Source organism: Rattus norvegicus, chromosome 19 (assembly GCF_036323735.1).
Source record: "Rattus norvegicus strain BN/NHsdMcwi chromosome 19, GRCr8, whole genome shotgun sequence".
NCBI classification, from domain to species: domain Eukaryota; kingdom Metazoa; phylum Chordata; class Mammalia; order Rodentia; family Muridae; genus Rattus; species Rattus norvegicus.
Window position 1 is genome coordinate 65045434 of NC_086037.1, and position 24456 is coordinate 65069889.

Here is a 24456-nt window from a genome sequence, read left to right on the forward strand (position 1 = left end):
TCCTGAGGCTTACCTGAGTAGATGAGGCTGACTGGCAGCAGGCCTCGGGGATCCACCTTCCCAGGACTGAGATTTCAGCTGGGTGTCCTGAGGAGCTGCTTGTGTGTCCTGAGCAGTGTCTAGAACGACGCCCTCAACCTGGCGGGGCATGCTGGGAAAAGGTTGAGCCTGTTTCCTTACCTATGGAGTGCTGCCTTGCCTCTGCTGCCCCTCAGGGAGTAGGGAGTTGCCCCCCACCACAGTTTCTGAATGAAGTGGTTTGGGAAGTCTTGGTAAGAATGCCAGGCACCGGGGTTGGGGATTTGGCTCAGTGGTAGAGCGCTTGCCTAGGAAGTGCAAGGTCCTGGGTTCGATCCCCAGCCCCGAAAAAAAAAGGAAAAAAAAAATGCCAGGCACCTGGGCTCTGCTCCTTGACACAGAGGAGGGAGGCAGTGTACTCTGGAAATGAGAGGTCTCCACCCCCACAGTCCAACTGGCCCCTCAGTGTCCTACCCCAGGACTGGAGGAAAAGGCTGTCGTGGCAGCCAGAAAGCACAGGACTGAATGAAGGAGGGAACAGAGGACAAGGATGAAGCCAAAGCCTGTGTTGGTGCCACCTCTATGGCAGGCCCCAGATGTCCTTTGGCCTGAAAACTGTCACAAGCCCAAAAACAAAAAGGCATCTGAAAAGATACTGGGAACAGTGGTGTACACCCGAAACCCCAGCACCCGAAGGGTGGAGGCGGGAGCCTGGGCCACACAGAATCCTAAGCCACCTCCGTCTCGTGGTGGGACACACCTTAATTTCAGCACTAGGAGGCAGAGGCTGGTAGATCTCTGTCCCTGTCTAAAAACAAATAACAAAACCCATGAGAAGAGTTGGAAGACAGAGCTGAGGAGTTTCTGAAGACAAAAGAAAACAGGGTTGCAGAGGGACAGGCAATAGTGGGTGCAGATACCCCCAAACTTGACTCATAAGCCAGAGGAAAGAAAGCAGAGGCAGCTGTGCCCTGAAGACATTCCCCGTGACCAAGTGGGGGAACAGGACGGCAGGGCCAGGACAAACAAGGTAAAACTTCACTATAGAGCCCCTGGGTAGCTGCAGCAAGGGCTAGGATAGTAGGTGAGGTGAACCCTGATCCAGCCAAGTGACCTCAGGCTGAGGATTTGGGGACAACAAACCCCTGCCCACTATTTTACAGCTAAGTTTCTTCTTCTGGTTTTTCAAGGCAGGATTTTTCTGTGTAGCCCTGGTTGTCATGGAACTTGCTCTGTAGACCAGGCTGGCCTCTGATTCACAGAGATCTGCCTGCTTCTGCCTCCCGAGTGCTGGAATTAAAGGCGTGCACCACCACCACCACCAGTTACAGGGATCAGAGGGTGCGACTCTCAAGCAGACCGAATCCAGGAGTCTGGGGACAGCTGGATGTACCAGGAGAGGAGTGTTGAACCAGGGGCAGGAAAGGGTGGGGCAGAGGACATGGTGTCGCGACCAGGGGAAGCCAGGTCCTGCTCAGCCATAGGCTCTTCATCTTGAACAACGAAATATCCAGGCTCATAGTCTAAGCAGTGCCTAGGAAAGGGACACAGGCAGCCAGCCCCAAGCCAACAGGAAGCATGGATGCTGCCACCCATGATCTGTGTGGGTATGCGGCTACAACCTCCTCCATTGTCTCCTACTTTCTAGAAAGCCACCCGAGCTGTTAGGAGACTGACCCTTGTTGACTTTTGCCCAGCCCAGACTTCCGTGCTTCTGATCTAAGCAGCCACAGGGCTATGGGGTCACCATTCGTTCCCTTTGGAGTCTTTGTCCTTGGGTTCAGCCTGGGTCATAGCTGAGTGCCTCGGGCTTGGAGCTGCCCCAGGGGACCATGACATTCCCTCACAGGTTGGCATGGGTACATCACCCCCAAGGCTGTGCAGATGAAGAGGCCATTTTGGATTCTTCTCATGCATAAGGGCTTTTTTTTTTCCTTTTTCTTTTTATACATATGTGTGTATGTAGGTACCTGTGGAGGCCAGAGGAGGGTGCTCAGTCTCCTGGGACCACATATAAGATAGCCATGAGCTACCTTCTGTGAATGGTGGGATCCAAATGTGGGTCCTCTGGAGCAGCGGTAAATACCCTTAGCCACTGAGCTTTCTCTCCAGCCCCAGAACTTTTGTAAGACTTAAGTCGTAAGGCCCTGGGCATAGTATATACCTGCTATCCCAGCCCTCGGGAGGGGAAGGAATGAGTTTTGAGGTTGAGGCTACTTTAGGAAGACCCTGTGTCTCAAAAGCCGGATGCCTGAGGCTCTTGGGGGAGGATTGTTTGTTTTTTGAGACAACCTCGCTGTCTTGAACTCAGTATGCAAACCAGACTGGCTTCAAGCTTTGCGAACTCCCTCTGCCTTCCCAGTGCTGAAGTCAAAGGTTCTCAGACACTTCCCATGCAGACTAGCTGCAGAGGCCTGGCACTGCATCCCTGTTCCAGCCCTGGGGCTGAGGTTATGTCCACCTGCTCCTGTGCTCAGAACCAGTTTTATTTTAAAGTACATTTAAAAATTTCCTCAAAGTTAATTAAGAGAAAGTTAAGGGATCTTAGGGTAAAATCCTAGCCAGGCAACATCTACACAGGTGACACTGGGAGCTGTACCCAGATACCCAGGTCCCCTCACAGGCACATAGCAGGTCCTGAAAAGGCAAGGCAGGCCACCCAGGAAGAAGAGGGCTGCAGGAAGGTGAGAACTGTGGACGGGTTACTTTATTTCATAGAAAATCACACTGAGGAATTGAAAAGTCAAGTATACTCAGCTTGGATTCACCGCCACGGACTCCACACTGGAGGGTGAGACTGCCAGAGCCTACATGCCCAGACACATGTGCAAAGGAACGCAGAGACAATCTGAAGCCACGATGTCCCTCTGCAGGGACTCAGGCCCCAGAGTTTGCTCACTGCATGAGAGGGCTCAGGTCCCCCGGGTTCACCTCAGTAGCATAGGAGCCCAGACAAGGGCAGGGCACAAGCGACTGACACCGAAAGAACAGTCATGGTGTCACGGGGACAGAAAGGCAGCTGGTCCCAGAAGGGAAACACTGGTGTCTGCATGGGAGAACACTCTCGGAAGTCCCCAGCTTCTGTCAGACTGCTTTCACCCAGCAGCAAAGGACAACCTACGAGTTTAAGGCAAGTCCCCTGAGGGGAGCTGTGTGTGCTGACATAATTCTAAGCCCACACCAAGGGTCCACTGACTGAAGTGCCATGGGTAAAGAAATAGTCACATGTCCCCACTCTTGATAGCTCAGGCACCGGGCTGTCTCAGCCTGCAGCACCTCTCCAAAGGGGCCCAAGGCGGCTTCTCATGCTGAGCTCCCCACAGCCCCTGCCCCACAGTGCTGGGTCTCAGCACAGGGCTACCACTTTCCTTGTTGAGAGAATGTTGCAGTGGCTAGTTTGGCTGGAACAACAAAACCTCAGCTCCATGCCCTCAAACACTAAGTTTTCAGTGAAATAAAAGCAGGAGGCCGGGCCCATGCGCAGGCATGCCTGTTCTTTGGATCTGGACACTGGAGGATACATTCATAGGAGGCCAGCAAGGGCCAGCAGTGCGTCCCACTTCCCTGAAACACTGGAGTCTGAAAGACAGCTTGTCTACCACACGCGTGCTTGAACAACACTGCTGATTCTGACACATGCTCACGCACACACACCACACAGACACACAGATGAGCACACACAGACTTGCTGGAAGGGTCAAAGGATGCCCGTTCTGGGGCAGCATGGAGTGTTCTGGAAGCCGCTTTGACTGTTCAGTGCTAGGTGTCAGAGCCCTCCAAGCCAGAGTCTCTGTGGAAACCCCTTCCAGTAAGAAGTGCGCTGGGGATGGGCCAGCAGGACCCCAGCAGCTGCTGTGCTGGCTTCCTTCATGACCAAGAAGCAACGGCACCTGTGCTGTGGGTGCTCGCAGCCCACGAGACATCCTGGGTCAGGATGGTCAGGATGGCCTCCCGGGACTGCTTCTCCTGGCAGTACACACAGAAATGACAAGTGCCTGTGGCCCTAGGTCCATGAAGTGCTCATGGCCCCGTCTGCTGGCCAGCTCCATCTGCCCACAAGGCTGCTGTGCTTGCGGCCACTGAGTATGATGTCTGCAGACATCCTGCCCTGAAGGCTCATACAGAGAACTCGGGGCCTCCCTTCCTGGTCCTCATCTGCAGCCGCCTGAATCGGAAGCCCACAAAGGGGTTCATCCAGAGGAGGGAGGGAGGGCCCCCGAAGACAGACTTCATCCCTTCCCACCGCAGCCTTCGCTCCCACGTAGGCTTCTCACTCTTCAGCCTCTCGATCTCCTGGGAGCAGAAGAAGCCAGAGGAGCAATGAGAAGAGAGCCACAGCCTGTAGCTGCACAAGGCTACCCACAGCGTGCTGCAGGCCTCCAAAGCCTGTGTGGAGCTGGGCACTCCTCCCTATCCCACACGCACAGCCAAGCTGCAGACAGCTACAAGGATCAGCCTCAAAGTCAACCAGGCTATGGCTCGTGTGGCACAGTGGCCTCTGGATGGGACCAACACTTTGCTTGAGTTCCTACTCGGTCTGTATTTACGCAGCACCTTCCCCAGGCCTGCAAGAGTGGGAGGCCTTCACGTTTCTGAGACCACTGAATTCTTACCAACCTAACCCCTATCCTGGGCCCAGGAGCTATGCTGCCCCAATGAAGAGAGCAGCGAACACAGACCTGTGGACCCAAGGTTGGAGAGGCCACGTGTACACGTGGGCTGTTGTTGCTGACAGTGCCCCCTGCCACCCCTGAAGACACAGGACAAGACTCACAGTTTCGTCATTGCATATTGAGTGGATCTGGGTGCCGAACATGACTGCGGTGAAAGTGAAGAACAGGAGGCCCTCAAGGCACAGGAAGACCAACAGGATTACAGTTATGGGAGGAGAGAAGTCACTGCACTCTGCGGATGAGAGTGAGGTGCTCAGTGTACAGGGGAGCGGTGGGGAAGCTGCACGAGTTTCCTAGAAGGAATGCGCTTCTCCTGCGTGAGCCCACTAGAGCGCTCTAAGAAGCTGGCACACAGCCCTGTCTGCCTGGCACACAGCCTCGCCATCCTTGACAGCCCACAATCTCACCTCCCCTGAAGTTTCTGGCTGCACTGGGGACTCTTCCCAGGGCTTTACGAATGCCAGGCAAACACTCAACTCCACCTTCTCCCACTGTATACCCCCAGCCCTCTTTTTACCTTGATAGGGCCTCACTAAGCTGCCCAGCCAGCCTTGAACTTGTGAGTCTCCCGCTTCTGCCACTTGAGCAGCAGTGCATGGGTCCCCTAACATATGCAACTGTTCTTAAAGGACCCTCCTGTGTCTACACTGTGTGGCTACAGGGGACATTCTACACTAGAGGTACTGTGACAGGAGTGCAGCCCCTCTTGTCTTCCTGTAGCTGCCAACAAATGCCCGTCCAGATAGGCACATCCTCCGGGACACCCCATCAGGCCACGCCAAGGCTGCTGTGAACGGGATCAACTAAAGCTGGCCAGAAAGCAAACACAAGGCAATGGCCTCAGTGGCAGGGCTGCCTGCCTCAGTGTCAAGAGTCTGCAAGTAGCTGACGTGATTATCACACCTTAGCCACGCACTAAGTGAGGTATCAGCCAATGAGCAGGGTGAAGCTTCCACATTCTATCTTAAGAAATGTTAACTCTTTACTGCCAAGGTGGCTTATACCTGTCACCCCAACACTTAGGAAGCTGAGAGAGAAGCATCATCCGTGAGTTCAAGGCCAACCTAGACTACAAAGTGAGACCCTGTTTCAAAAAACAAAACAAAACACTAAAAACAAGCCCATCTCAGGTTATTAAGAATAAGGCCTTCCTCCCATCCAGGAGCCCACTCCCCCTGGGGCTCCCCACTGCACTGCTTTCTTTCTTTCTTTCTTTCTTTTTTTTTGGTTCTTTTTTTCGGAGCTGGGGACCGAACCCAGGGCCTTGCGCTTCCTAGGTAAGTGCTCTACCACTGAGCTAAATCCCCAGCCCCACTCTGCACTGCTTTCGAGATGACGGAGTCTTCCTTACCTGTCCACTGCCCTCGGACGCAAGAGATGAACTGAAGCCCGCAGAGAATCAGAGCATGGATTGAAGACAGAGCTATGTACATCTAGAAGGAGGGAGATGGGTTAGGGATTTTCAACAATCTGCCATCCTATAAGCAGAGGCTGGCCGTGCTCACACACCTCCCACCCCCAACGGGGAAAGCTGGCGTGGAGGAGGAGTAAATTGTAGGCAGTGGCAGCTGATTGGACCACAGCAGAGAAGCCCAACAGCTGCACGGCAAAATAAGCAGAGGGGAAATGAGCTCTGTGCGTGAGGGAGGCCCTGTGTGTGACAATGGTGACCCAGAGGGACAGACAAACCTACAGGCAACAGGTGATGTAATCCACATGGCATGGTCACCCCCGGACTGTGTTCTGCATGTGCCAACACCGCCATTAGCTGTAGCTAAATACCTCCCCCAACTGCAGAGGTTCGAGTCTCAGAACCTCCAGCTCAGCGCACTCACGGTGAAGAGCACGAAGAAGCGCTGGTTCTTCTCTCCCACACAGTTGTTCACCCACGGGCAGTGGTGGTCCATCTTTCGAATGCACCTCTTGCAGATACTGCAAAGGAGAGCACACTTTTCAGCCTTGTGTTCTGGGACATCAGTGACACCAAATGACATCCAAGGTAGGACAGCCTGAGGACATCTCTCTGCACAACACCTATGACAAGAGCGGTCCCACTCCACCTTTGTGCACACACAGAGACTCAGTCCAAGGACAGGGAAGCCCAAGAGACTTCCAGGAATGAACAAGTCCCTGGTTCGCCACACCCAATATCAGCCCCGCCGAGGGACAGCAGCCTGTCTAAAAATCCAGTCTTGGCACAGCAGGGAAATGACACACTGCAGCAAAGGCCAGTAGAGGGAGCCCAAGAGAGGAGGACATTCAAAGGCACCTGTTTGTGGGCTGGAACCGCTCGCTCCTTTCTCATTAACCAGTGTCAGTCAGAAAGTGTGCCAACAGGAGCCTGCATTTAGTCTGCTGATGCTGCCACGCACAAGCAGTAGCAAGTATAAAGAGGCTTGATTCTCCAACTACAAAATTCATGTGCCAGGCCAGGAAAAAGAGCAGACACCTTGTTGCTTCCTGTGACTATTGTCCAGCTGTCTGCTGCACTGTCTGAAAACTTCCATGTACAGTCTGGCTCTGCTGAGGGCAGAGGTCATACCTGCAGTGGTGGGCACGCTCCGGCTTGATGCAGCAACACTTGGGGCACTTGTAGATCACCTCGCCCGGCTTCAGCTGCAAGCTCTCCATGTACTCCTTCGTGGCGTTGCCTTTGGGGACAGCCCCCTGTGCACACAGATTGGATTCAGGTTGGGTGAAAGGAGTCAGAAAAACAAGGCTCAACCCATAATTCTAGCACTCAAGAGGCAGAAGGCCAGTCTGATCTACATAGTGAGTTCCGGGCTAGCTAGGGCTACACTGGACTACCCTGTCTTAACTCTCCCACCCACAGCAAAAGATCTACAAAATATGCCCATAATCCCCAGCACTGGGCACGCAGATGCAGGAGGATGGCTGAGTTTGAGGCCAGCCTGGGCTACTCAGTGAGACTCTGTTTCAGGAAAACAAAAGACTCCCGAAGCCTGAGCATGCTGAGTCTGATGAAGGAGGCAGTGTGGTCAGAGGCCTCTCGGGCAACCCTGGTCACGGGCAGACAGCGCACCACAGGATGAGGTCTAGGGCACAGCCTTGGTCCCTTGTACTGGCTGGTTTTGTGTGTCAATTTGACACAAGCTAGAGTTATCACAGAGAAAGGAGCCTCAGTTGAGGAAATGCCTCCATGAGACCCAGCTGTAAGGCATTTTTAACAACTAGTGATCAAGTGGGTAGAACCCAGCCCATTGTGGGTGGTGCCGTCCCTGGGCTGGTGGTTCTGGGCTCTATAAGAAAGCAAGCTGAGCAAGCCAGGGGGAGCAAGCCAGTAAGTAACATCCCTCCATGGCCTCTGCATCGGCTCCTGCTTCCTGACCTGCTTGAGTTCCAGTCCTGACTTCCTTTGGTGATGAACAGCAATGTGGAAGTGTAAGCTGAATCAACCTTTTCCTCCTCAACTTGCTTCTTGGTCATGAGGTTTGTGCAGGAATAGAAACCCTGACTGAGACACTTGTATAGGCTAGCCAAGGCCACTATGAGGCCAGGCCGCCTCACCTCAACTTTAGAAGGCAACAGAAGCTTACAGTAGTGGTTTTCGACCTTTCTAATGCTGCGACCCTTAACTGGCAGACACAAGCACAGTTACTCTGTGTGCACAGATCAGGAATCCATGCCAGGCTCACAGTGCTGTAAGAAGCGTAGAACTTTCTTAGAATCAACACATGGCCTCATGTGCCTGCACTCGCTGCCTATAGGGGCTGCTCTGTGGCCTTCAGATTACCAGGAGGAAGCCCTGGCCATCTCCCTGGTTCTGGGGTAGCTACAAAAAGGGTGTCTCAGGGGTTGGGGATTTAGCTCAGTGGTAGAGCACTTGCCTAGCAAGCCTAGGCCCTGGGTTCGGTCCTCAGCTCTGAGAAAAAAAAAAAAGGGAGGGGGGTGTCTCAAATTTCTGAGAAGCAGCTATCCCTGATCTGGAAGCTCTAAATTCGTCTTCACTGCATTGGGACTGAGAGCGGAAGTACAGGCCTGCTCCAGAGAGAGCCCACAGTGTGTGCGTCTGTGCCAAGGCCATGTGCTGCTCTGTCACAGCCTCGGCACGTGCAAACCTTCTAGGCCCGAGACTGGGTACCCACCGGGTCAGTGAGCATGGTTCTTAGGTGGGAGGACAGCGCGAGCACCGCCAAGCAGTTGAAGAGGACCCCGTTCACCACGGAGTACCAGAAGTCTTTGGAAGGCAGCAGCATGACGAAGGTCACCACAAAGTCTGCATAGACGACCAGAAGCCATGTCATGACAGCACAGACCATGCCACAGCCATCTCGGATGAACCACACCCTGTCTGCCATGTCAGCCTCGGAGGACGAGGAGGACGCAGAGTCATAATTGTCATTGTCAGTCAGGAGAGGATGGTGCTCAATGTCCCGGAGCCTGTGTCCTGACGGCTGCATGATTCCCTGGCACAGCCTGCAGAGGTGGTGAGAGCGGGTGAGGCTCCTGTGCAAAACACATCCACATCCACGTTTAACATGAAGAGCCAAATGTGTAAAGTCACTCAAAGACACTAGGCAGAAAGGAATACAAGCACCAAACTGGCCAAGGGCTTGGTCTCTGCTTTCTTCACCACTGTCCGGCTGCGTGAGACCCAGTGGGTCCCCATACTGTGCATGCAAAGACAGAGAGATAAGGAAAGGCATGAGCTGAACAGAATCACAGCCCTGCACCCTAGCACAGTATAGAGGACCTTGCTGCTCACCGCTGTCCCTAGGGCCTGACTTGTCTGTGCTCTAGACAGGGCTCTTCACCCCCTCAATACAGACGTCACCAAGGCATAGGGAAGAAAGCTTGGTTGAAGAACATTCTGTCCTTCCAATCTTAGGGGCTCACCAGGCTGAGCACCCCCCTGGTTTCTCCCCATTACTTCAGCTTCCTCCTGCCCCTACACCCCAGGTTAATACAGGTTTGTGACTGCTTCTGTGGAGGGCTCCCTTTAGCCTCTAGATCCCAAATCATAAGCCAGTTCTAGCATATCATTTTAACCTCTGTAAAGTCGCCTCTGCTTAAGAATCCATTTTTATTTCCGGACTTTTCTCATTCTTCCTGTGGTCTCTCACTGCCAAGAAGACATAGGTCAGAGAAACTAAAGAACAAGGCTCTTCAGTAGGAACTGCTCTGCCTGCCGCACCTGGCTTGCTGGGCTGGTCCTCTTATCTGTTTGCTAAGGGTGGGAACACTCGTGACAGGCAGGCAGGGAGGGAGAGTCCGGCTGTGTCTTGGCCTTGTTACATGGAGAGGAAACACTGACAGGCACTAGGGTGCACTGGCCCTCCAGACCCTCCAGAGCAGCACTGAGGTGGGCAAGGGGGAGGGTGTTCCTGAGGCTGCAGTAGGCAGTGGCAGGGCTTTTACAGCCCAGACATGGCATTCTTCACGCAGGAGGAGCTCTCTCTGCTGGGAGTCCCCACCTGCAGGGTGCGGCACTTCCAGCAGCACAGACCAGGGCACCACTGTTTCCAGAGCCAGAGAGGAATCGGAGCAAAAGACCTTTTTATGATGCTGAGTGCAGTGGAGGACGGAAAAGAGGGCCGGACGTTTGCACAGCCCGGCTCACATGCCCCACGTGCAGCTTTCCTAGGCTGGCCCCCGGAAGCCACACAGGCCCTTGCTTCTCTTGTCTGCAAGCACCCTGCATAGCTCCTCTCTCCTGGACACTGTGACTGAGAACTCAGAACCTCAGGTACCATTGGCTGAGCCTGGTTCTGAGAGGCCAACAAGAGTCTGGGTGGTTCTGCTACATCTGAGCCCTGTCTGCCCACCAGCCAGCCTCCATCCACCTCACCTACCCCACCTGCCCCGTGCCTGACATCAAAACACTGGGAGATGTGTCCCCTCTGAGAAACCTGCTGTCTGCTTAAAGGCAGATCTGCTTGTCTCTGTGTCCTGGATTAAAAGCGTGTGCCACTTGCCTGGGCCTAAGCTTTTCACGGCTACTGTGCTTCAAGATCCAGATCAGAAGCCTGTGTCTTCCAGCCTCAATGTTTGGATCACAGGTGAGCCCCCAGTTCTGGATTGTAGTTCATTCCTGATACAGTCAAGTTGACAACTGGGAATAGCCCTCACACCTGGTGTCTGTGAGGTGACAGAAACCACACCATCTTCCACATCCATCAAGTGAGTGGGGTTTACCTGTTCTTGAGCCTGTACTCCACACAGAGTAAAGGACAGACTCCTGAGACACTACAATTAACATTCTCCATCTGTCCTGGTGACAGCCCTTCCTTGTCTCTTCTCTTGCAATGTGGCTTGTGGGACTGGCCAAAGGCTAAGGAGTCAGTCGGAGGACTCCTCCCTGGGGCAAAGGCAAGCAGATAGGTGGGCAGGGAGCTCGCCTGCAGCTGCCTCTGGGCCTGACCACACACACCTTACCTGCCCCGCACCCCGCAGCTGCATCACAGTGAGCTAGACTGGTGGCTTGGGTCCACAAGCCCAGCACTCAGGAGGCTTCGACAAGAGGATAGTCAGTTGGAAGTCAGTCTGAGATAGAGTGAGACCCTGTCATACACACCGGCTATGCACTCACCTTACAAGTTGCTTCTAAGCATCATGGGAGCACTTGTGCCTTTTTTTCAGGACCGTAAGCCGCATGCTGTCCTGTGTGATGTGGCCTGCAAGATAAGAAAGTTGATGACAGGTCACTTGCTGTGTGAGAGAGCAGCATATGGTGTAGAGGCTGGAGATCCCTAGATGCCACACACATAGCCTACAGCAGTTCTGTGGCTCTGCACTTGGGACTGTCCACAACAACAAAGTCACTGACAAATTAACAACCCTGGAAACAAAACTGATTTTATTATTTATGATTTTGAGATAAGGTTTGATAGGTTGCCCAGGGTGGCCACCAACTCATGGGCTCAAACTATCAAACCCTAAAAGCTAGGACCAGGGCACACTAACTACTGGTTACTACAGCTAATCATGGCCAAGTGGCATGGGGACATGAACTTATCAGAGCAAAGTTTACGTAGTAGCCTACTGAGGTGATACCTGGCTGTACACCCAGCACTCAGGAGGCCAAGACAGGAGGACTGCCTCGTTTGAGGTCAGCCTGGGCTACATAGTGAGACTATGCCTAAAAAGGAATTCATTAAGTTGTTTTAATATATGTTTCACTGTGCCTCTGTGAGCCGTCCATGAGGAAAGAAGGCTAGCATGGCCGTGTAGGGACTGGGGCAGAGCTGGAGGGAAAAGCTTCAGTAGACACACATCCTGATCAGTGCACTCTCGAGTCAAGGCTGCCTTCCATTTACTTGCTGTGACTTCTGCCTCTGTGATCACGTGCACACAAGCAGCTGGAACTCAACAACTGGTATCTGTTGATGATGGGTTCTACTAAGGACCAGGGATGTGACATCTAACCCTGTAATGTCCTGGGGCCTGGACCCTGGCCTCATACTGAGCTGACTGCAGGGAAGTCCTGTCTGTTGTAGTCACATCAAACCAGTGCCCTACATACAGAACAAAGCAGACCTCTGCAGCGGATGGAGATCACCTCATCACCTGGAGCTAGGCATCCAAGTGCCAGCCTCTTTACCAAACCCCAGAGATGTAAGACTCAAGACCAGAGCTGCACCTGCAGGCTTCCCAGACAGTGTGCTGATTGACGGACTCCACACCGAGAGTACAGGGATCAGAGAGAGATAGTATCACTTCCTCTGGCTGGGAACCAGAGTGATCAGGAAAGATGACTGGCCATGTGGCAGCCTGATTGACATGAAGTGGGAAGGACAGAACACAGGAGAGGGAGCTGTGAGGGAGCTGTGAGGGAGCTGTGAGGGAGCTGTGAGGGAGCTGAGAGGGAGCTGTGAGGGAGCTGTGAGGGAGCTGTGAGGGAGCTGTGAGGGAGCTGTGAGGGAGCTGTGAGGGAGGACAGGCCTGGGTCCTAATCAGTCCTCAAGTGCCCTGCTCAGGTGCCCAAACTCGGGTAAGAGGACAAGCGGTCTGAAGAGGCAGCAAACAAGCAGTACTTGACCTCAAGGCAGGGTGAGGTTGGCAAGGGAAGGCTGTCAGCTAGAAGCCTATTTTATTGGCCCCTCTCACCCAAGCAAAAGTGAGCAGAGGGCAGGAAGAACGCGGCCTGAGGAACCACCATGCAGACACAGGAAGAGGAGCAAGGCAGTGAGGAAGGGCAGACTCACTGTGACCTCTGGGACATGGGAACTGCTGGCTGCTGGGGAGATGATGTGGGCTCACTGGCCATGGGGTGACTGTAGGGCACGCCCAAAACGCTGCTGACTCAGAGTGAAAGGTCCCAGCACAGCAGTGTGGGGAGAGGGGACAGGTGAGCGGACCACAGACCCTGGAGCACTGGGAATGGGAGCATCCCAGGGAGGAGGTGGGGAAGGACCCTGGAGGGCTGGGGCAGTTGGAGCAGTCAGCCACCACAGACAACGTTCACGGGGCCACCAGGGACCTATCCTGGCACTTTCAGTAAACTGCTAAGAGCCTGGCCACTTACTGCTAAGAAGGTTACAACTTTTTTCAAGGGCCTCATACATGCTGGGCAAGAAATAAGCAAACTTTTCCCTGAGTCAAGAGAGGCATCTAAAGCTAGAGGGAGAAGAGGAAGCTTTGACTTTTAATCTCCCCAGGGTCCTGTCCTTCCCTCCTAGCAGAAGCACAGAAGACACTCTTGATCTCCCTACCTCACAGAAGAGCTTCTCCACACCCACAGCACCTTGCTCTGACCACACCACATTTCACCCAAAAGAACAGATGCCAAGTAAGCGACTAAGCACTGGACTGAGCATGAGACACAGCTCATCCCAGAGCTTGTCCTTGCTTTGAATTTCTCCTATGGCCATCAAAGTGGTGCAGGCTCACAAGAGTTCTAACTTTGAAGGAAGGGAGCCCACATGTGCAGGCTCAGGGAATGAAGCCACAAAGGAGAGAGAGGACAAGGAAAACAGCTACTATTAGAGGGTATAAGGATTGCCTTGCCCTGAGGAAACCTCACATCCACAACTCCTAAGTGACCCAAGGCCACATTCCCACAGATCCCTGCATGGAGTGTGCACAGAGTGGGTCCCTAACGCCGAAGGACAGAAGTCACCATGCAAGAGGTGAGTGAAAGCCTGTCTCTGTCCCCATGTTGCAGTCTGGAAATGATGCACTCATGGAGACTGCTGAGAACACTGTGTAAGTGTGCAGAGTGAAAAGGCTCCATGCTGGCCACTGTCACAGACTGAGCAAAGCAGAAAGGCCAGCTAGCTAAACAGGTCACTGCTGCACAGGCTGGAGGGTGGGTAGTGTGACTGTCCTCCCTCGGACTGGGAAGGTGGCATGTAGCCGCAGGGTGCTGGGAACTTGCTAAAATGTACAGTCAGAGGTGGCATTGCAGGCTCTCATCCCAGAACCCAGGAACAGAGAGAGGACCACTCCAAGTTCAAAACAATCCAGTCTACACTGCAAGTTTCAGGTCACATAGAACTGGCTGCAGAGAGACCCTTTCTCAAATAAGCAAACCCAATACGACAGCTTTTGGACACAGGAAGAAGGTTCTGGAGAGATGTAGGGTGAGTGGGGACTAATGCAGCCCACTCTTGGAGAGGCAGGCTGGGAGGCCAAGTACAGTGAGGTTCAAGGACAGCTGTGAAGCCTAGGAAAAGAAAGAGCAGAATAAAGGGAGCCTACAGTGTTCGGAAAGCACCGTGAGGGACTGGCCTCTCTGTCCCAAGGCCCTGCCATGGCTCATGGAGTTCTAAGGAGGTGGCAGGCTAGCAAAGAGCTGGAGACAGAGAAGTAGGTGTTGAAGGTAAGACTTAGCCTGGAACTGCAAAACAGAGTCCAGGAGGGAGAGGCAAAGGCTTAAAACCTGGGTTGCTGAGAACTTGAAGTTGCTCAGGTCCCAACGCCAGCAGCAGATTAGAGCGAAGGAAAGTAGGACTCCTTAAGACGAGGTGGTGGTGGGAATCCTGGGCAGTCAGAGGGGTGTCATCAGTGCAACAGACTCCTCCCTGTGGTCAAGTAAACCTATGCTTCTGACAAACTTCCCGGGCATGTCACCAGCCAGGTGAGAAGGGCACCTGAGTCAGGGTGGGGACAACTTTAAAAGGAGACAATCCTCAACGTGCGACCTAGAACAGTGCTCGTGGAAAGCGCTTCCAAAGTATCCTTCACTCCAGTGTGCAGTCACGGTGTGGGGCTGGCCTCCCACGCATGCTGATCACCTCTGCACACCAATATATTATTTTCTCCTCTGATTACTAAGTCTAAAAACTATTAACCTTGAAGAAAATAGACACACCCAACCAAAGCCATGTCAACATATTTGCAAGGGCTACACACTGCAAGCAGTAAGTATTTAAGCTTTCTAGAAAGCGTCATTTAAATACTTAGTCACAATGAAACAGCAATTGGAACACCAGGTCCCAAAGGTCAAAGGTGGCGAACACAGGCACAGAAGCAGGAGGCTAGGAAGAGAGTCATCTCCGGGATGGGACACACCACTGGGAGGAGAGTCACCTCGGGGGTGGGGTGTACCACTGGGCTTTCCCCTCGGCAGCCACACTTGCCCACAGGTCTTCAGCCCAGGAGCACCCAGGATGGGGCCTGACTTCTCTCCCTCTGTGTTCTCTTAAGTGACCTACCTCTTGGGGACATTGGGAAGGAGAATTCAACCTAGCAGATACCCACACTGGTGACATCATTGTCTAGTCAACTAGCAAATTCCACGCCTGGAAGGTGGGAGCAGAACCCCTCTGTTAAATCTCACCCCTCTCCATTTCAATAAGCACCACACCACCATGTAGTCACCAAGGTCAAATGCTAAGAACTCAACTTCGCTGGCCTCTTCCTCCAGCCCCCATATCTAAGTCGTGAGTAAGTTCTGGACTCTTGACCTCCAGAACCACCCTAAATCTGACCTCATCTCCGCCTGCCCTGCCCACACAAATCCTGGGACTGTGCACTCAGTTTGCCTTCCAGCCTCCTATAGGCTCAGTGCCTCTATCTACCTAAGCAGCCTGCCCCACTCGCATGCAGTACAATCCTTACAATCCTTACAGATTAATCCTGTGGGCCTGTCAATCACCTGCATGGGAAAGCACTGCTCAGAGAAGCTGTCTGCTTCAGACACTTCAAAGTGTAGCATGAAGCCTGCCTAAACCTGTGGGTCAGCATGACAGGCTCTCTGGTCATGTCCATTCTCACCTTCAAGAGTGTCCCACATTATGTGCTGTCTCATCTGAATTCTTCCCCAGGGATAACAAGGAGACCAGAGCAAGATTCCAGATCAAGAGTTATTGTGCAAAACCACAGCTCAGTTCCCCAAGTCCCTCCATGCTGCTGTACTCACCTCTCCTCCAGGCTGGTCGAAGTTCAGTCCTTCCCCCTCTCCCCACAAGGTACTCATTTAGTAAGCTCCTCCTTCTTCCAATTAAAATTCACTTTCATTCTCTCTGCCTAGCACAAGTATTCATTCATAAATTTTCAAGCACCCACTATCTTCAAGACTGACTGGAAACAGTATTTTTTAAATGATCAGGTGCTGTCCCAGTAAGACAGCCTGGATTTCATTCAAGAAGTAACAGAATTCTCCAAAATGTGTACAGGAATGGGACTCAGCAGTATGCAGGCTCAGAGCAGCAAGAGAGGAAATGTTTGCAGGCAGCAGCAAAAATGCTGCATGAAGACTGAAGAAGCCAGATGAAGACCTACTGTGCTGCTCAGACTAGCCTCAAACTCCTGGGCCCAAGCGATCCTCTGCCTCAGCCTCGGGAGCCAGGACTACAGACATAAACTAACACAGCCTACATCAGAGGCTTTTAGATAGAAGGGGACTGGAATGGACATGGCTCTCTCACTGTCTTGGTTAAGGCTTACTGCTGTGAAGACACCACGACCAAGACAACTCTTAGAAGCACAACATTTAATTGGGGCTGGCTTACAGGTTCAGAGGTTGAGTCCATTATCATCAAGGCGGGAGCACAGCAGCATCCAGGCAGGCATGGAGCAGGAGGAGCTGAGACAAACAGGAGACTGGCTCCCACAAAGCTAGGAGGACAGTCTCAAAGCCTACCCCACAGTGACACCCTTCCTTCAAAGAAGCCACACCTACTCCAACATGGCCACACCTCCTAGTAGTGCCACTCCCTGAGCCAAGCATATTCAAAGCACCACACTCACTGATCTTTGTGTTCCCATGGCAAAGCAAAGACTTCCACTTTCAAGTAGGAAGAGTTGAAAAGATTAACAATACATGAGCCCTGAGACTCTGTGTCACAGTATCCATCCGCCTGGAAGGAAGGCCGCCCATTGCGCCATTAACCAATCACGCCTCTGCATTAGAGGAGGCTTGAGTTGGCAATACTCCATTTACTGTCACACAGCAATGTCAGGGAGCTGGGGCCCCAGTGGAGGCTGGCAGAAGCTGACATTTGAGACTTCCCAGCTTCTGTTCTTCTCCCCTGGCCAACTTGAATTCGAAGCCTTTTTCTTCAATAAACCAACTGTCATCCCTTTCATGAGCTCTGAGTCCTTCCTGTAAACTATGACCAAGCTGCTGGCTTTGAAAAACCCCACCCCAACCTGCAGTGTGGACAGTGAGGTTGTTCCTCCTAAACACTGTCCCTCAGCAATGCTCAAGGAGGACTTAACCTCTCAGCTGGTACAACTGAAGCGCCCCATAGCAAGGTGCCATGGCTCCCCTGCTCTGGAGCTCAGTTTAGGGAATAAGAACTTGATCAATAGCCTTGATTTTATACACTCTGTTTTGTTCTTGTGCTTAAAGCATCCTTTAAAAAGTGTATACAGGCTGGAGAGATGGCTCACTGGTTAAGAACACATGCTATTTTTCCAGAGGACCTGAGTTCAGTCCCAGCTCACAACCACCTGTAGCTCCGTTCCATGCTACTCAGTGCTCTCTTCTAGACAGCACGGAGCAGGTACCATACACGAACACACAAATTTATAAACAAACGAACAAATTCTTTTCTTAAAGGACGTTACTGGGGTTTTTTGTTTTGTTTTGTTCTTTGTTTTCCAAGACAGGATTTTTCTTCTATGTAGCTCTGGCCATGCTGGAACTCATTCTGTAGACCAGGCTGGCCTCGAACTCAGAGATCTGCCTCCTGCTTCTGCCTCCTAAGTGCTGGAATTAAAGGTGTGGGCCACCACTGCCCAGCACATATGTTACTTTTATAATCAAAACATTACTTTAAAAAAATATCCCTCAAAAGTTGCTTTTAGTCAATCATTTCATATCATTGCTCAGCAGGTCCTAAAGCCAGGAAGTCCTGGAGTGATGCAGACCCATGTCTAATGCACCCAGACGTCACTTTTCTAGGGCCTGATTGCCAGTCTCCTTCCTGCAGGTGAATAGCTATCACACTGTCTTACATCACTGACATTCAAGGGAGAAAGCAATGATTCCAGGAAGAGTATAAAATCCTGTCTGTACTTTTAACTAGTCCAAACATTCACTTCACATATACTTTTGAACCGAGGGTTGTCCCTTTAGCATTAACTTTTCCATCTTGCCTTGTTTTGCTTGAGGTAGGTCCAAACTTTCAGTCTTCTCATCTCTACCTCTAACTCTTGGATGCTCAGGCTTTATCTGCTTACTCTTCTATTCTTGAAAAGGGCTTGGTTTTAAGGCTGATTAGCAAAGTCACGGCGGTCTAATTTGTTTGTTGTTGTAGAGACAGGGTTTCTCTGTGTAACCCTGGCTGTCCTGGAACTCACTACATAGACTAGACTGGCCTTGAACTCAAAGAGATCCACCTGCCTCTGCCTCTCAAGTGCTGGGATTACAGCTGTGCACCCACTATGTCCAGCTTAGAGTTTGTTTGTTTGTTTGTTTGTTTGTTTGTTTTAAATATATCAACCAAGCAAGCAAGCTGAGATACTCAAGAGTCAAGTGTTGATGAACAAATTCTGAGTGAAATTACATCTTCACTTTTTTCCACTCTCAATCCAGAAGCCAGTGTGCCTTACCAGTAACTCCACAAAGCACACAATGCAGTTTCAACACCAACCTGTCTATTTTGTACAATGTTTTAAAAAAATCAAATTTAGCTAACACTCCCATTAGCCCATTTTGTAAAATATCTCCAAGAACCTTTCCCTTTAACCAATTCTGCAGAGGCAAGTATCACATGGGCGCGCGCTCTCTCTCTCTCTCTCTCTCTCTCTCTCTCTCTCTCTCTCTCTCTCTCTCTCAAAAGCAGCTTTAGGTAAGAGAAAGTTATAAACAACTTTGGAAAGACCAGAGTCGTGTGATGGGCAGATTTAGGAAGAAATATAAATGACCTCTCACCCACGCCAGTAAAATAAACACAAGGGCACTCACTCACTAAGGGGATCCCAAAACAGACTGCAGCTTGGATTTGGACAGCGCCACACACACCAGTAAAAACCGCTACAGGGTAGACAACTGCAACTCTAATTACTCCAATTTAATTGCCACAGTAAACTGGCTGTTCACGAGCTAATAAAATGTGCCTATTTAATAGCTAGAAGGAACTTAGTTCTAGAAATGATGACAGCTCAAAAGAGTTGAACCTGGAACCTGATTGCCCTGAAAGATGACCTGCTTTATCTCAGATGCCCTTCCGGGTAACTACCCTCATAACACCATGGCCAGGGGGCAGGAGTGAAGAAGAGAAGGAAGACCGGCAAAGAATAGAAGAGTCCTGTTAAAGAGAGACAACGGGATTGGAGAAGACAGGCGTGCGATAAAGCCAGACTACAAAAACTTCACAGCTCACAGATGCATGACAGCACTTTATGACAGCCACTCTGACAGTAGCCACAGAGAACGCTTGGCTGTGGAGCGGGCAGTCGCGCCCAAGGTCAGGCAAAAGGCTGCAGGTGCAAATGGGGCCGGATTCTGCAGGGTCCGCAGAGAAGGCAGGAGACCCCTGGGGGGACAGGAGCGAGGAAGCCCTAGAGAGCCGCCTGAGGTCGCGGCCGCCGCTCTCATTGCACTCACCCGAGGCCCGGGCGGGGTCGCCCAGTGCTGAGGCTCCTCGCGGCCGGCGGCTGCAGCGGCGCGGGCGGCGACGCATCATGCGGCAGCGCTCATGGCCGGGCCGGGTGGACCCGGATCCGCTCGGTTCCGTTCGGCTCGGTCCGGCCCGGCAGGTGTGCGGGAGGCAGCCGACCAGCAGAAGCGGGAGCCCGACGCGGAGCTGGAACAGCCAAGCGGAACGACCCCGGAACTGGACCCGGTGGGGTCAAGACGCTGCGCCTGCGTCCTTCCGGCCGCGACGCCCGGACCTTCCGGGAGGAGGCTCGTGAGGAGGTTACGGCGATTTCGTCCAAGACCGAGCTCCCCAAAACTCGGCAGTTCTTGGAGAGGAGGCATCAGCCTTTACGGCAAGACTTCTAAACGGAGTTGCCCGAGAAGGGTGGCCCGGAAGGGAAACTCAGTACCTACGGGGCGCCGCGAGGGCCATGCTGCGTCGCCGTTCGTAGGCACTCACCCGACAATGCTTCCCGCCGCACAGTAGATGAAGTTAGTAGCGACTCATTCTCTGTCAATGCTAGCCTGTGCCAGGTGGAGGAGGGAGGCGCGGGGGTGGAAGCAAGTAAGCCAGAGGGCGTTTGGGAGCCTGAGGACGCACCCTGGACTGGGAATGCTCCTTGCCCAGGTCGCTAGAGTGTCGCTGCGACCCCTTCCTCATGACGGGCCTAAGTTTTGCAGAGGTAGAAACGAGTGTTCTTTTTTTTTTTTTTTTAAAGATTTATTATTTATTATATATGAGTACACTGTAGCTGTCTTCAGACACAGCAGAAGAGGGCATCGGATCTCTTTACAGATGGTTGTGAGCCACCATGTGGTTGCTGGGAATTGAACTCATGACCTCTGGAAGAGCAGTCGGGTGCTCTTAACCGCTGAGCCATCTCTCCAGCCCGAAACGGGTGTTCTATAACCACACCCTCATCCCGGCCCCGGCCCCTGCGCTTTGGGTCCCGGGACAGACTTGGCACAATTTGTTGCACAATTTGTCCAGGGCAGAGTAAAGCGTTTGGTAGTTAAACTGGGAAACGCAGGATGTGCTGTAAGATTCAAAAGACAAAATGACAGCTCCGGGATCTAGCCCATTGGGGTCTACACGCCATCCTCGCTGGGTTTCCTGTCCCCGCGTCCAGAAACTGCTATTCGAGCCAGACTTTTGGAAGTAAGGGTGCATTAAGTTAATTTTTCCAAAATTACAGCTTTTAAGGCTAGACATGGAGGCGCGCGTCTAAGTCCCAGCAGTCCGGAGGCTGAGGCAGGAGGATTCTGAGTTCGAGACCACTCTAGACTACAGAGTAATGCCATCCTGAAAAAAAAAAATGTACCGGTTGGTTTAAAAATGTATGGTTACATCTTTTTAATTTTATGTTTATATCTGTGGGTGTTTTGCCCTTGTACCCACATGCATGCAATGCTTGAGGAGGCCAGCGGAGGGCACTTAGAAACCCTGGAACTGGCATTAGCAGTTTTGAGTTACCTTGTGGGTACTGGGGAATCAAATCTAGGTATTCTGGAAGGGCCACCAGTCCTCTTAACAGACTAGCAGGTTCTCCGGCCCACTTTGTGGTTATATCTTGTACGTCTATATGTTCCTTATGGTACCAACCTTTCAGTCACCTCTTGTTTGGCCTGCCCAGTGTAGCTATTTCCTCAGGATGGAAACATTTGCTCTTAGAGGAAAAGGGAGGTTCAGGACGCTCACAAGACCTAGGAGGCCTTCTGGATCACGTAAGGGGTACACAGTTGCTTGTTAGAGGAGACTTTCTGGAGCCTTGCGGGCTGTGTCATGAACTCCAGTGAGGCAGCCACCAACTCCAGTGCGCCTGTTTTCCCGTGCTAGGGTGGACTTTTCAGTGTTAGCGATGCCATGATTACCTGTACACCTCTAAAGAGCCACGCACTTGTAGGTAACCCAGATGAACTCAGCAGTTCACCGAGGTGGACCTGAATGGAACTGAGGCAGAATAGAAAGACAGGAACATCAAGGTGAGTGGGAACAGAAAGAAGGCCCTCACACTGGGATCTCGCTGACCTTTCTTGTTGGCTAAGAGTCAAGAAACCAGCAAGATTGATAAACCCAACATTGCCTCCAGAGATAATGTGCTTTCCTCAAGACAACACAAACAGGATGTTAAAAACAGGAAATAAATTGTGCACACTCACGGCCAGAGTGTTTGTGTGCATCTAAGTTAGCTGAATAGCAAAAGCACCCTATTCCGCAAGAGACCCTGCCTTAAAAATGCTCTTATCTCTTGAGGACCTCTGGCCTTTAAGTACCCAGGCAGACATGCAAATGCATGTGCTCGCACACACACACACACACACACACACACACACACACACACACACACACACAAATAAAATGTAAGTTGGACTTGGAGCTGGCTGGAGAGATAGCTCAGTAATTAATAGCACTTGCTGCTTTTGCAAAAGATCCAAGTTAGGTTCCCAACACTCATACAACAGCTAACAACTATATGCTACAGTTCCAGGGGATATGGTGTACATACACGTATGCAAAACACTCATATACATAAAGTAAAACATTTTTAAGTTACCAGCTCATATATTTTACTTAACATTTACTTATTTAATTAGTTATTTTGAGGAAGGATCTCATATAGCCTGGGTTAGCCTCAAACTTGTCATGAAGCCTTGGGCTCCATCCCTGTACTGTATATACAAGGGTATGGTTGTGGTCATGATAACTTATGCTCGTAACTTCAACACTTGGAAAGTGAAGTTGGGAAGATCAGAAGTTCAAGGCCATCCTCAACCCTTTACTAGATTTTAAGCTTTGACGAATCTTTAAAGCTTGTAAACTACATCTTTTGGAGAATGTGGCTTAAAAGACTGTAGGTTCCTATGTGTGGCCATTGTGAAGACAGATAAGTATGACCTTCTGTAAAAACCCACACACCTGTCTTGAGATTGTGTATTATCCTTCTCCGTGACTAACTCCATACTTAATAAACTGACTGACTTTGCTTCTGTCTCCTCATCCTGAATTCTTCCCTACAGCCAAGTCTAAGATCCTTGTGTTGAGAGCCCTGAGCTGAAGGGAACAACTTAGGCTGCTGCCAGCTGTTGGGCTGTGTCTCCCACAACCGCTCACAAAATGATTTCTTTGGTCTGCCGTTGCTGTGCTATTAGGGTGAGCAGATACTTGCCCATGTCTCTCCAGGAAGCGTCATGCCAGCAGCCTGCTATCCTGCTAGTTTTGACTCCATGACCACTAGTTTGTGGCCAGGGTTTTTTGTATGTAGTCAGGAAGGAAGGTTTTGTTCCTCTAACCCCAAGGCCGAGTGGCCACTGGAAGCAGAGTGTATTTTTCAAAGAGCAAGGTGAGAAGCTTTCCGAAATCCTACGGAGGCAGTGTTGTTTTGTATGCACATGTCAGTGTTCAGTACGCTCAGAGATGAATCTGGAAGACAGACACATGAGTCCTTAGTCCAGAATGCTGAGATGGTTTGATTTTAGTGAACACAAGACTTTCAGGGGAGGGAGAGGTCGGCTAAACTTGTATGTGATGGATTCATCGGTATGCCTGATGTCCGGGGACAAGAATCATCTGTAACTGGTAATGTGACTCACTACTGGAATCCCAGCACTTAGGATAAGGCAGGAAGATCGCTGTTAGTTTGAGTCTAGCCTGTGCTACAGAATGAAACCTTATCTTGAAAAAGCTACGCAATGTGTAACAAATGTGATGAGAATCTTGGCACTGGCAATCTGAGAGAGAACTTCACAGAACCAGAGACCCAGAAAGGCGCTGCAGACAGGCCTATTGCTTTCTCAAGACACCGCAAAGAGATCAGAACATGTCACCCCAAAATACACCTAACATCAAGTTTATCTGGAGCCAAAGGTCACTGAAAAGCTTCCTCTGCCTCCCTCACTCCCTGCCTAATGACAATGAAGTATGACCGGACTTCCAACTCCTTCACCAGGAGAGTACAGAGGAGCCTCCCATGCATTTCTGAGAGCACAACTGACCTGTCTGGCCCGCTGCCTTGAACCCCAAAACAGCTTTCCTTTGTCCCTGCCTTCTGCGTATGTATTCTTCGTTGATGGTGGTAGAGAGACCGGATTTGAAGTCCTTCTTGGGTTTCCTGCAGGTGTCAAGTGAGGTACATGAAGATGAATGCCTGCCTGTTTTTCTCTTGGCGGTCTTTGTTTCAGGGCTCCAGCCCAGACCTGAGGAGGAGGAAGGAAAGGGCTTTCCTCTTCTCCTGTGTCCCCACCCTTTGGCCTCATCCCAGCGTTTTCACAAGGATATGGAGAATAGAAGGATCCTCCTCTTGGCCTTGTGAATCACACTCTTTGAGAGCCAGGAACTTCTAAAGTAAAAAGTGTGGTGCCCTCTCAGAAATGCCAGCCGGAAAAAGATGCAGTTTCTGGGGCAGGTTCTCCCCAACATCTGGTCTTGGTCAGCAGATGTTCCCTGGACCTGAATATTTATTTTGTTTTTTTGAGAAGGGACATGGTTTCTCTCTGTAGCCCTGACTATCCTAGAACTCACTCTGTAGACCAGGGTAGCCTCAAACTCAGAGATCTGCCTGCCTATAACTCCCAAGTTCTGGGATTTAAGACTCACTAACATAATCTCAGCCACCATTGCTCTGCTGTTTTACTGAGATAGGGTCTTACCTGCTAGCCTTGGCTGGACTGAACTTGCTTTGCAGAACTAACGAACTGACCTGTGTGCACATGCGTGTGTGTAGGCCAGAGGGATAAACTTGGATGCCATTCCCCAGGAGCCATCCATCTTGTCTC

The 24456-nt window shown here is 51.4% G+C and overlaps 1 protein-coding gene across 3 annotated transcripts; it reads right to left on the reverse strand.

The window, feature by feature from the left end:
• Positions 1 to 2706: 2706 nt before the first annotated feature.
• Positions 2707 to 19853, reverse strand: Zdhhc7 (zinc finger DHHC-type palmitoyltransferase 7). Of its 3 annotated transcripts, none has more exons than NM_133394.2 (8): positions 19651 to 19853; positions 11242 to 11326; positions 8798 to 9128; positions 7234 to 7358; positions 6527 to 6623; positions 6043 to 6124; positions 4793 to 4923; positions 2707 to 4311 (listed from the first exon to the last, which is right to left on the reverse strand). In NM_133394.2, the coding sequence occupies exons 3-8, from the start codon at positions 9110 to 9112 to the stop codon at positions 4135 to 4137; spliced, it is 927 nt and encodes a 308-aa protein (NP_596885.1). In that variant the 5' UTR covers positions 9113 to 9128; positions 11242 to 11326; positions 19651 to 19853; the 3' UTR covers positions 2707 to 4134. The 3 variants fall into 3 exon arrangements, with proteins under 3 accessions (NP_596885.1, XP_038953366.1, XP_063133814.1); XM_039097438.2 differs by having other exon boundaries at positions 2708 to 4311; positions 8798 to 9158; positions 19651 to 19789; XM_063277744.1 differs by having other exon boundaries at positions 2708 to 4311; positions 8798 to 9322; positions 19651 to 19789.
• Positions 19854 to 24456: the final 4603 nt, after the last annotated feature.

Coding starts and splice junctions, on each gene's coding strand:
- Zdhhc7 (NM_133394.2), bottom strand. CDS start 9,112: ATGCAGCCGTCAGGACACAGGCTCCGGGACATTGAGCACCATCCTCTC. Junction 7,359..8,797: donor GAACCATGCTCACTGACCCG/GTGGGTACCCAG, acceptor CTGTGTGCACAG/GGGGCTGTCCCCAAAGGCAA. Junction 4,312..4,792: donor CAATATGCAATGACGAAACT/GTGAGTCTTGTC, acceptor TTCTGCTCCCAG/GAGATCGAGAGGCTGAAGAG.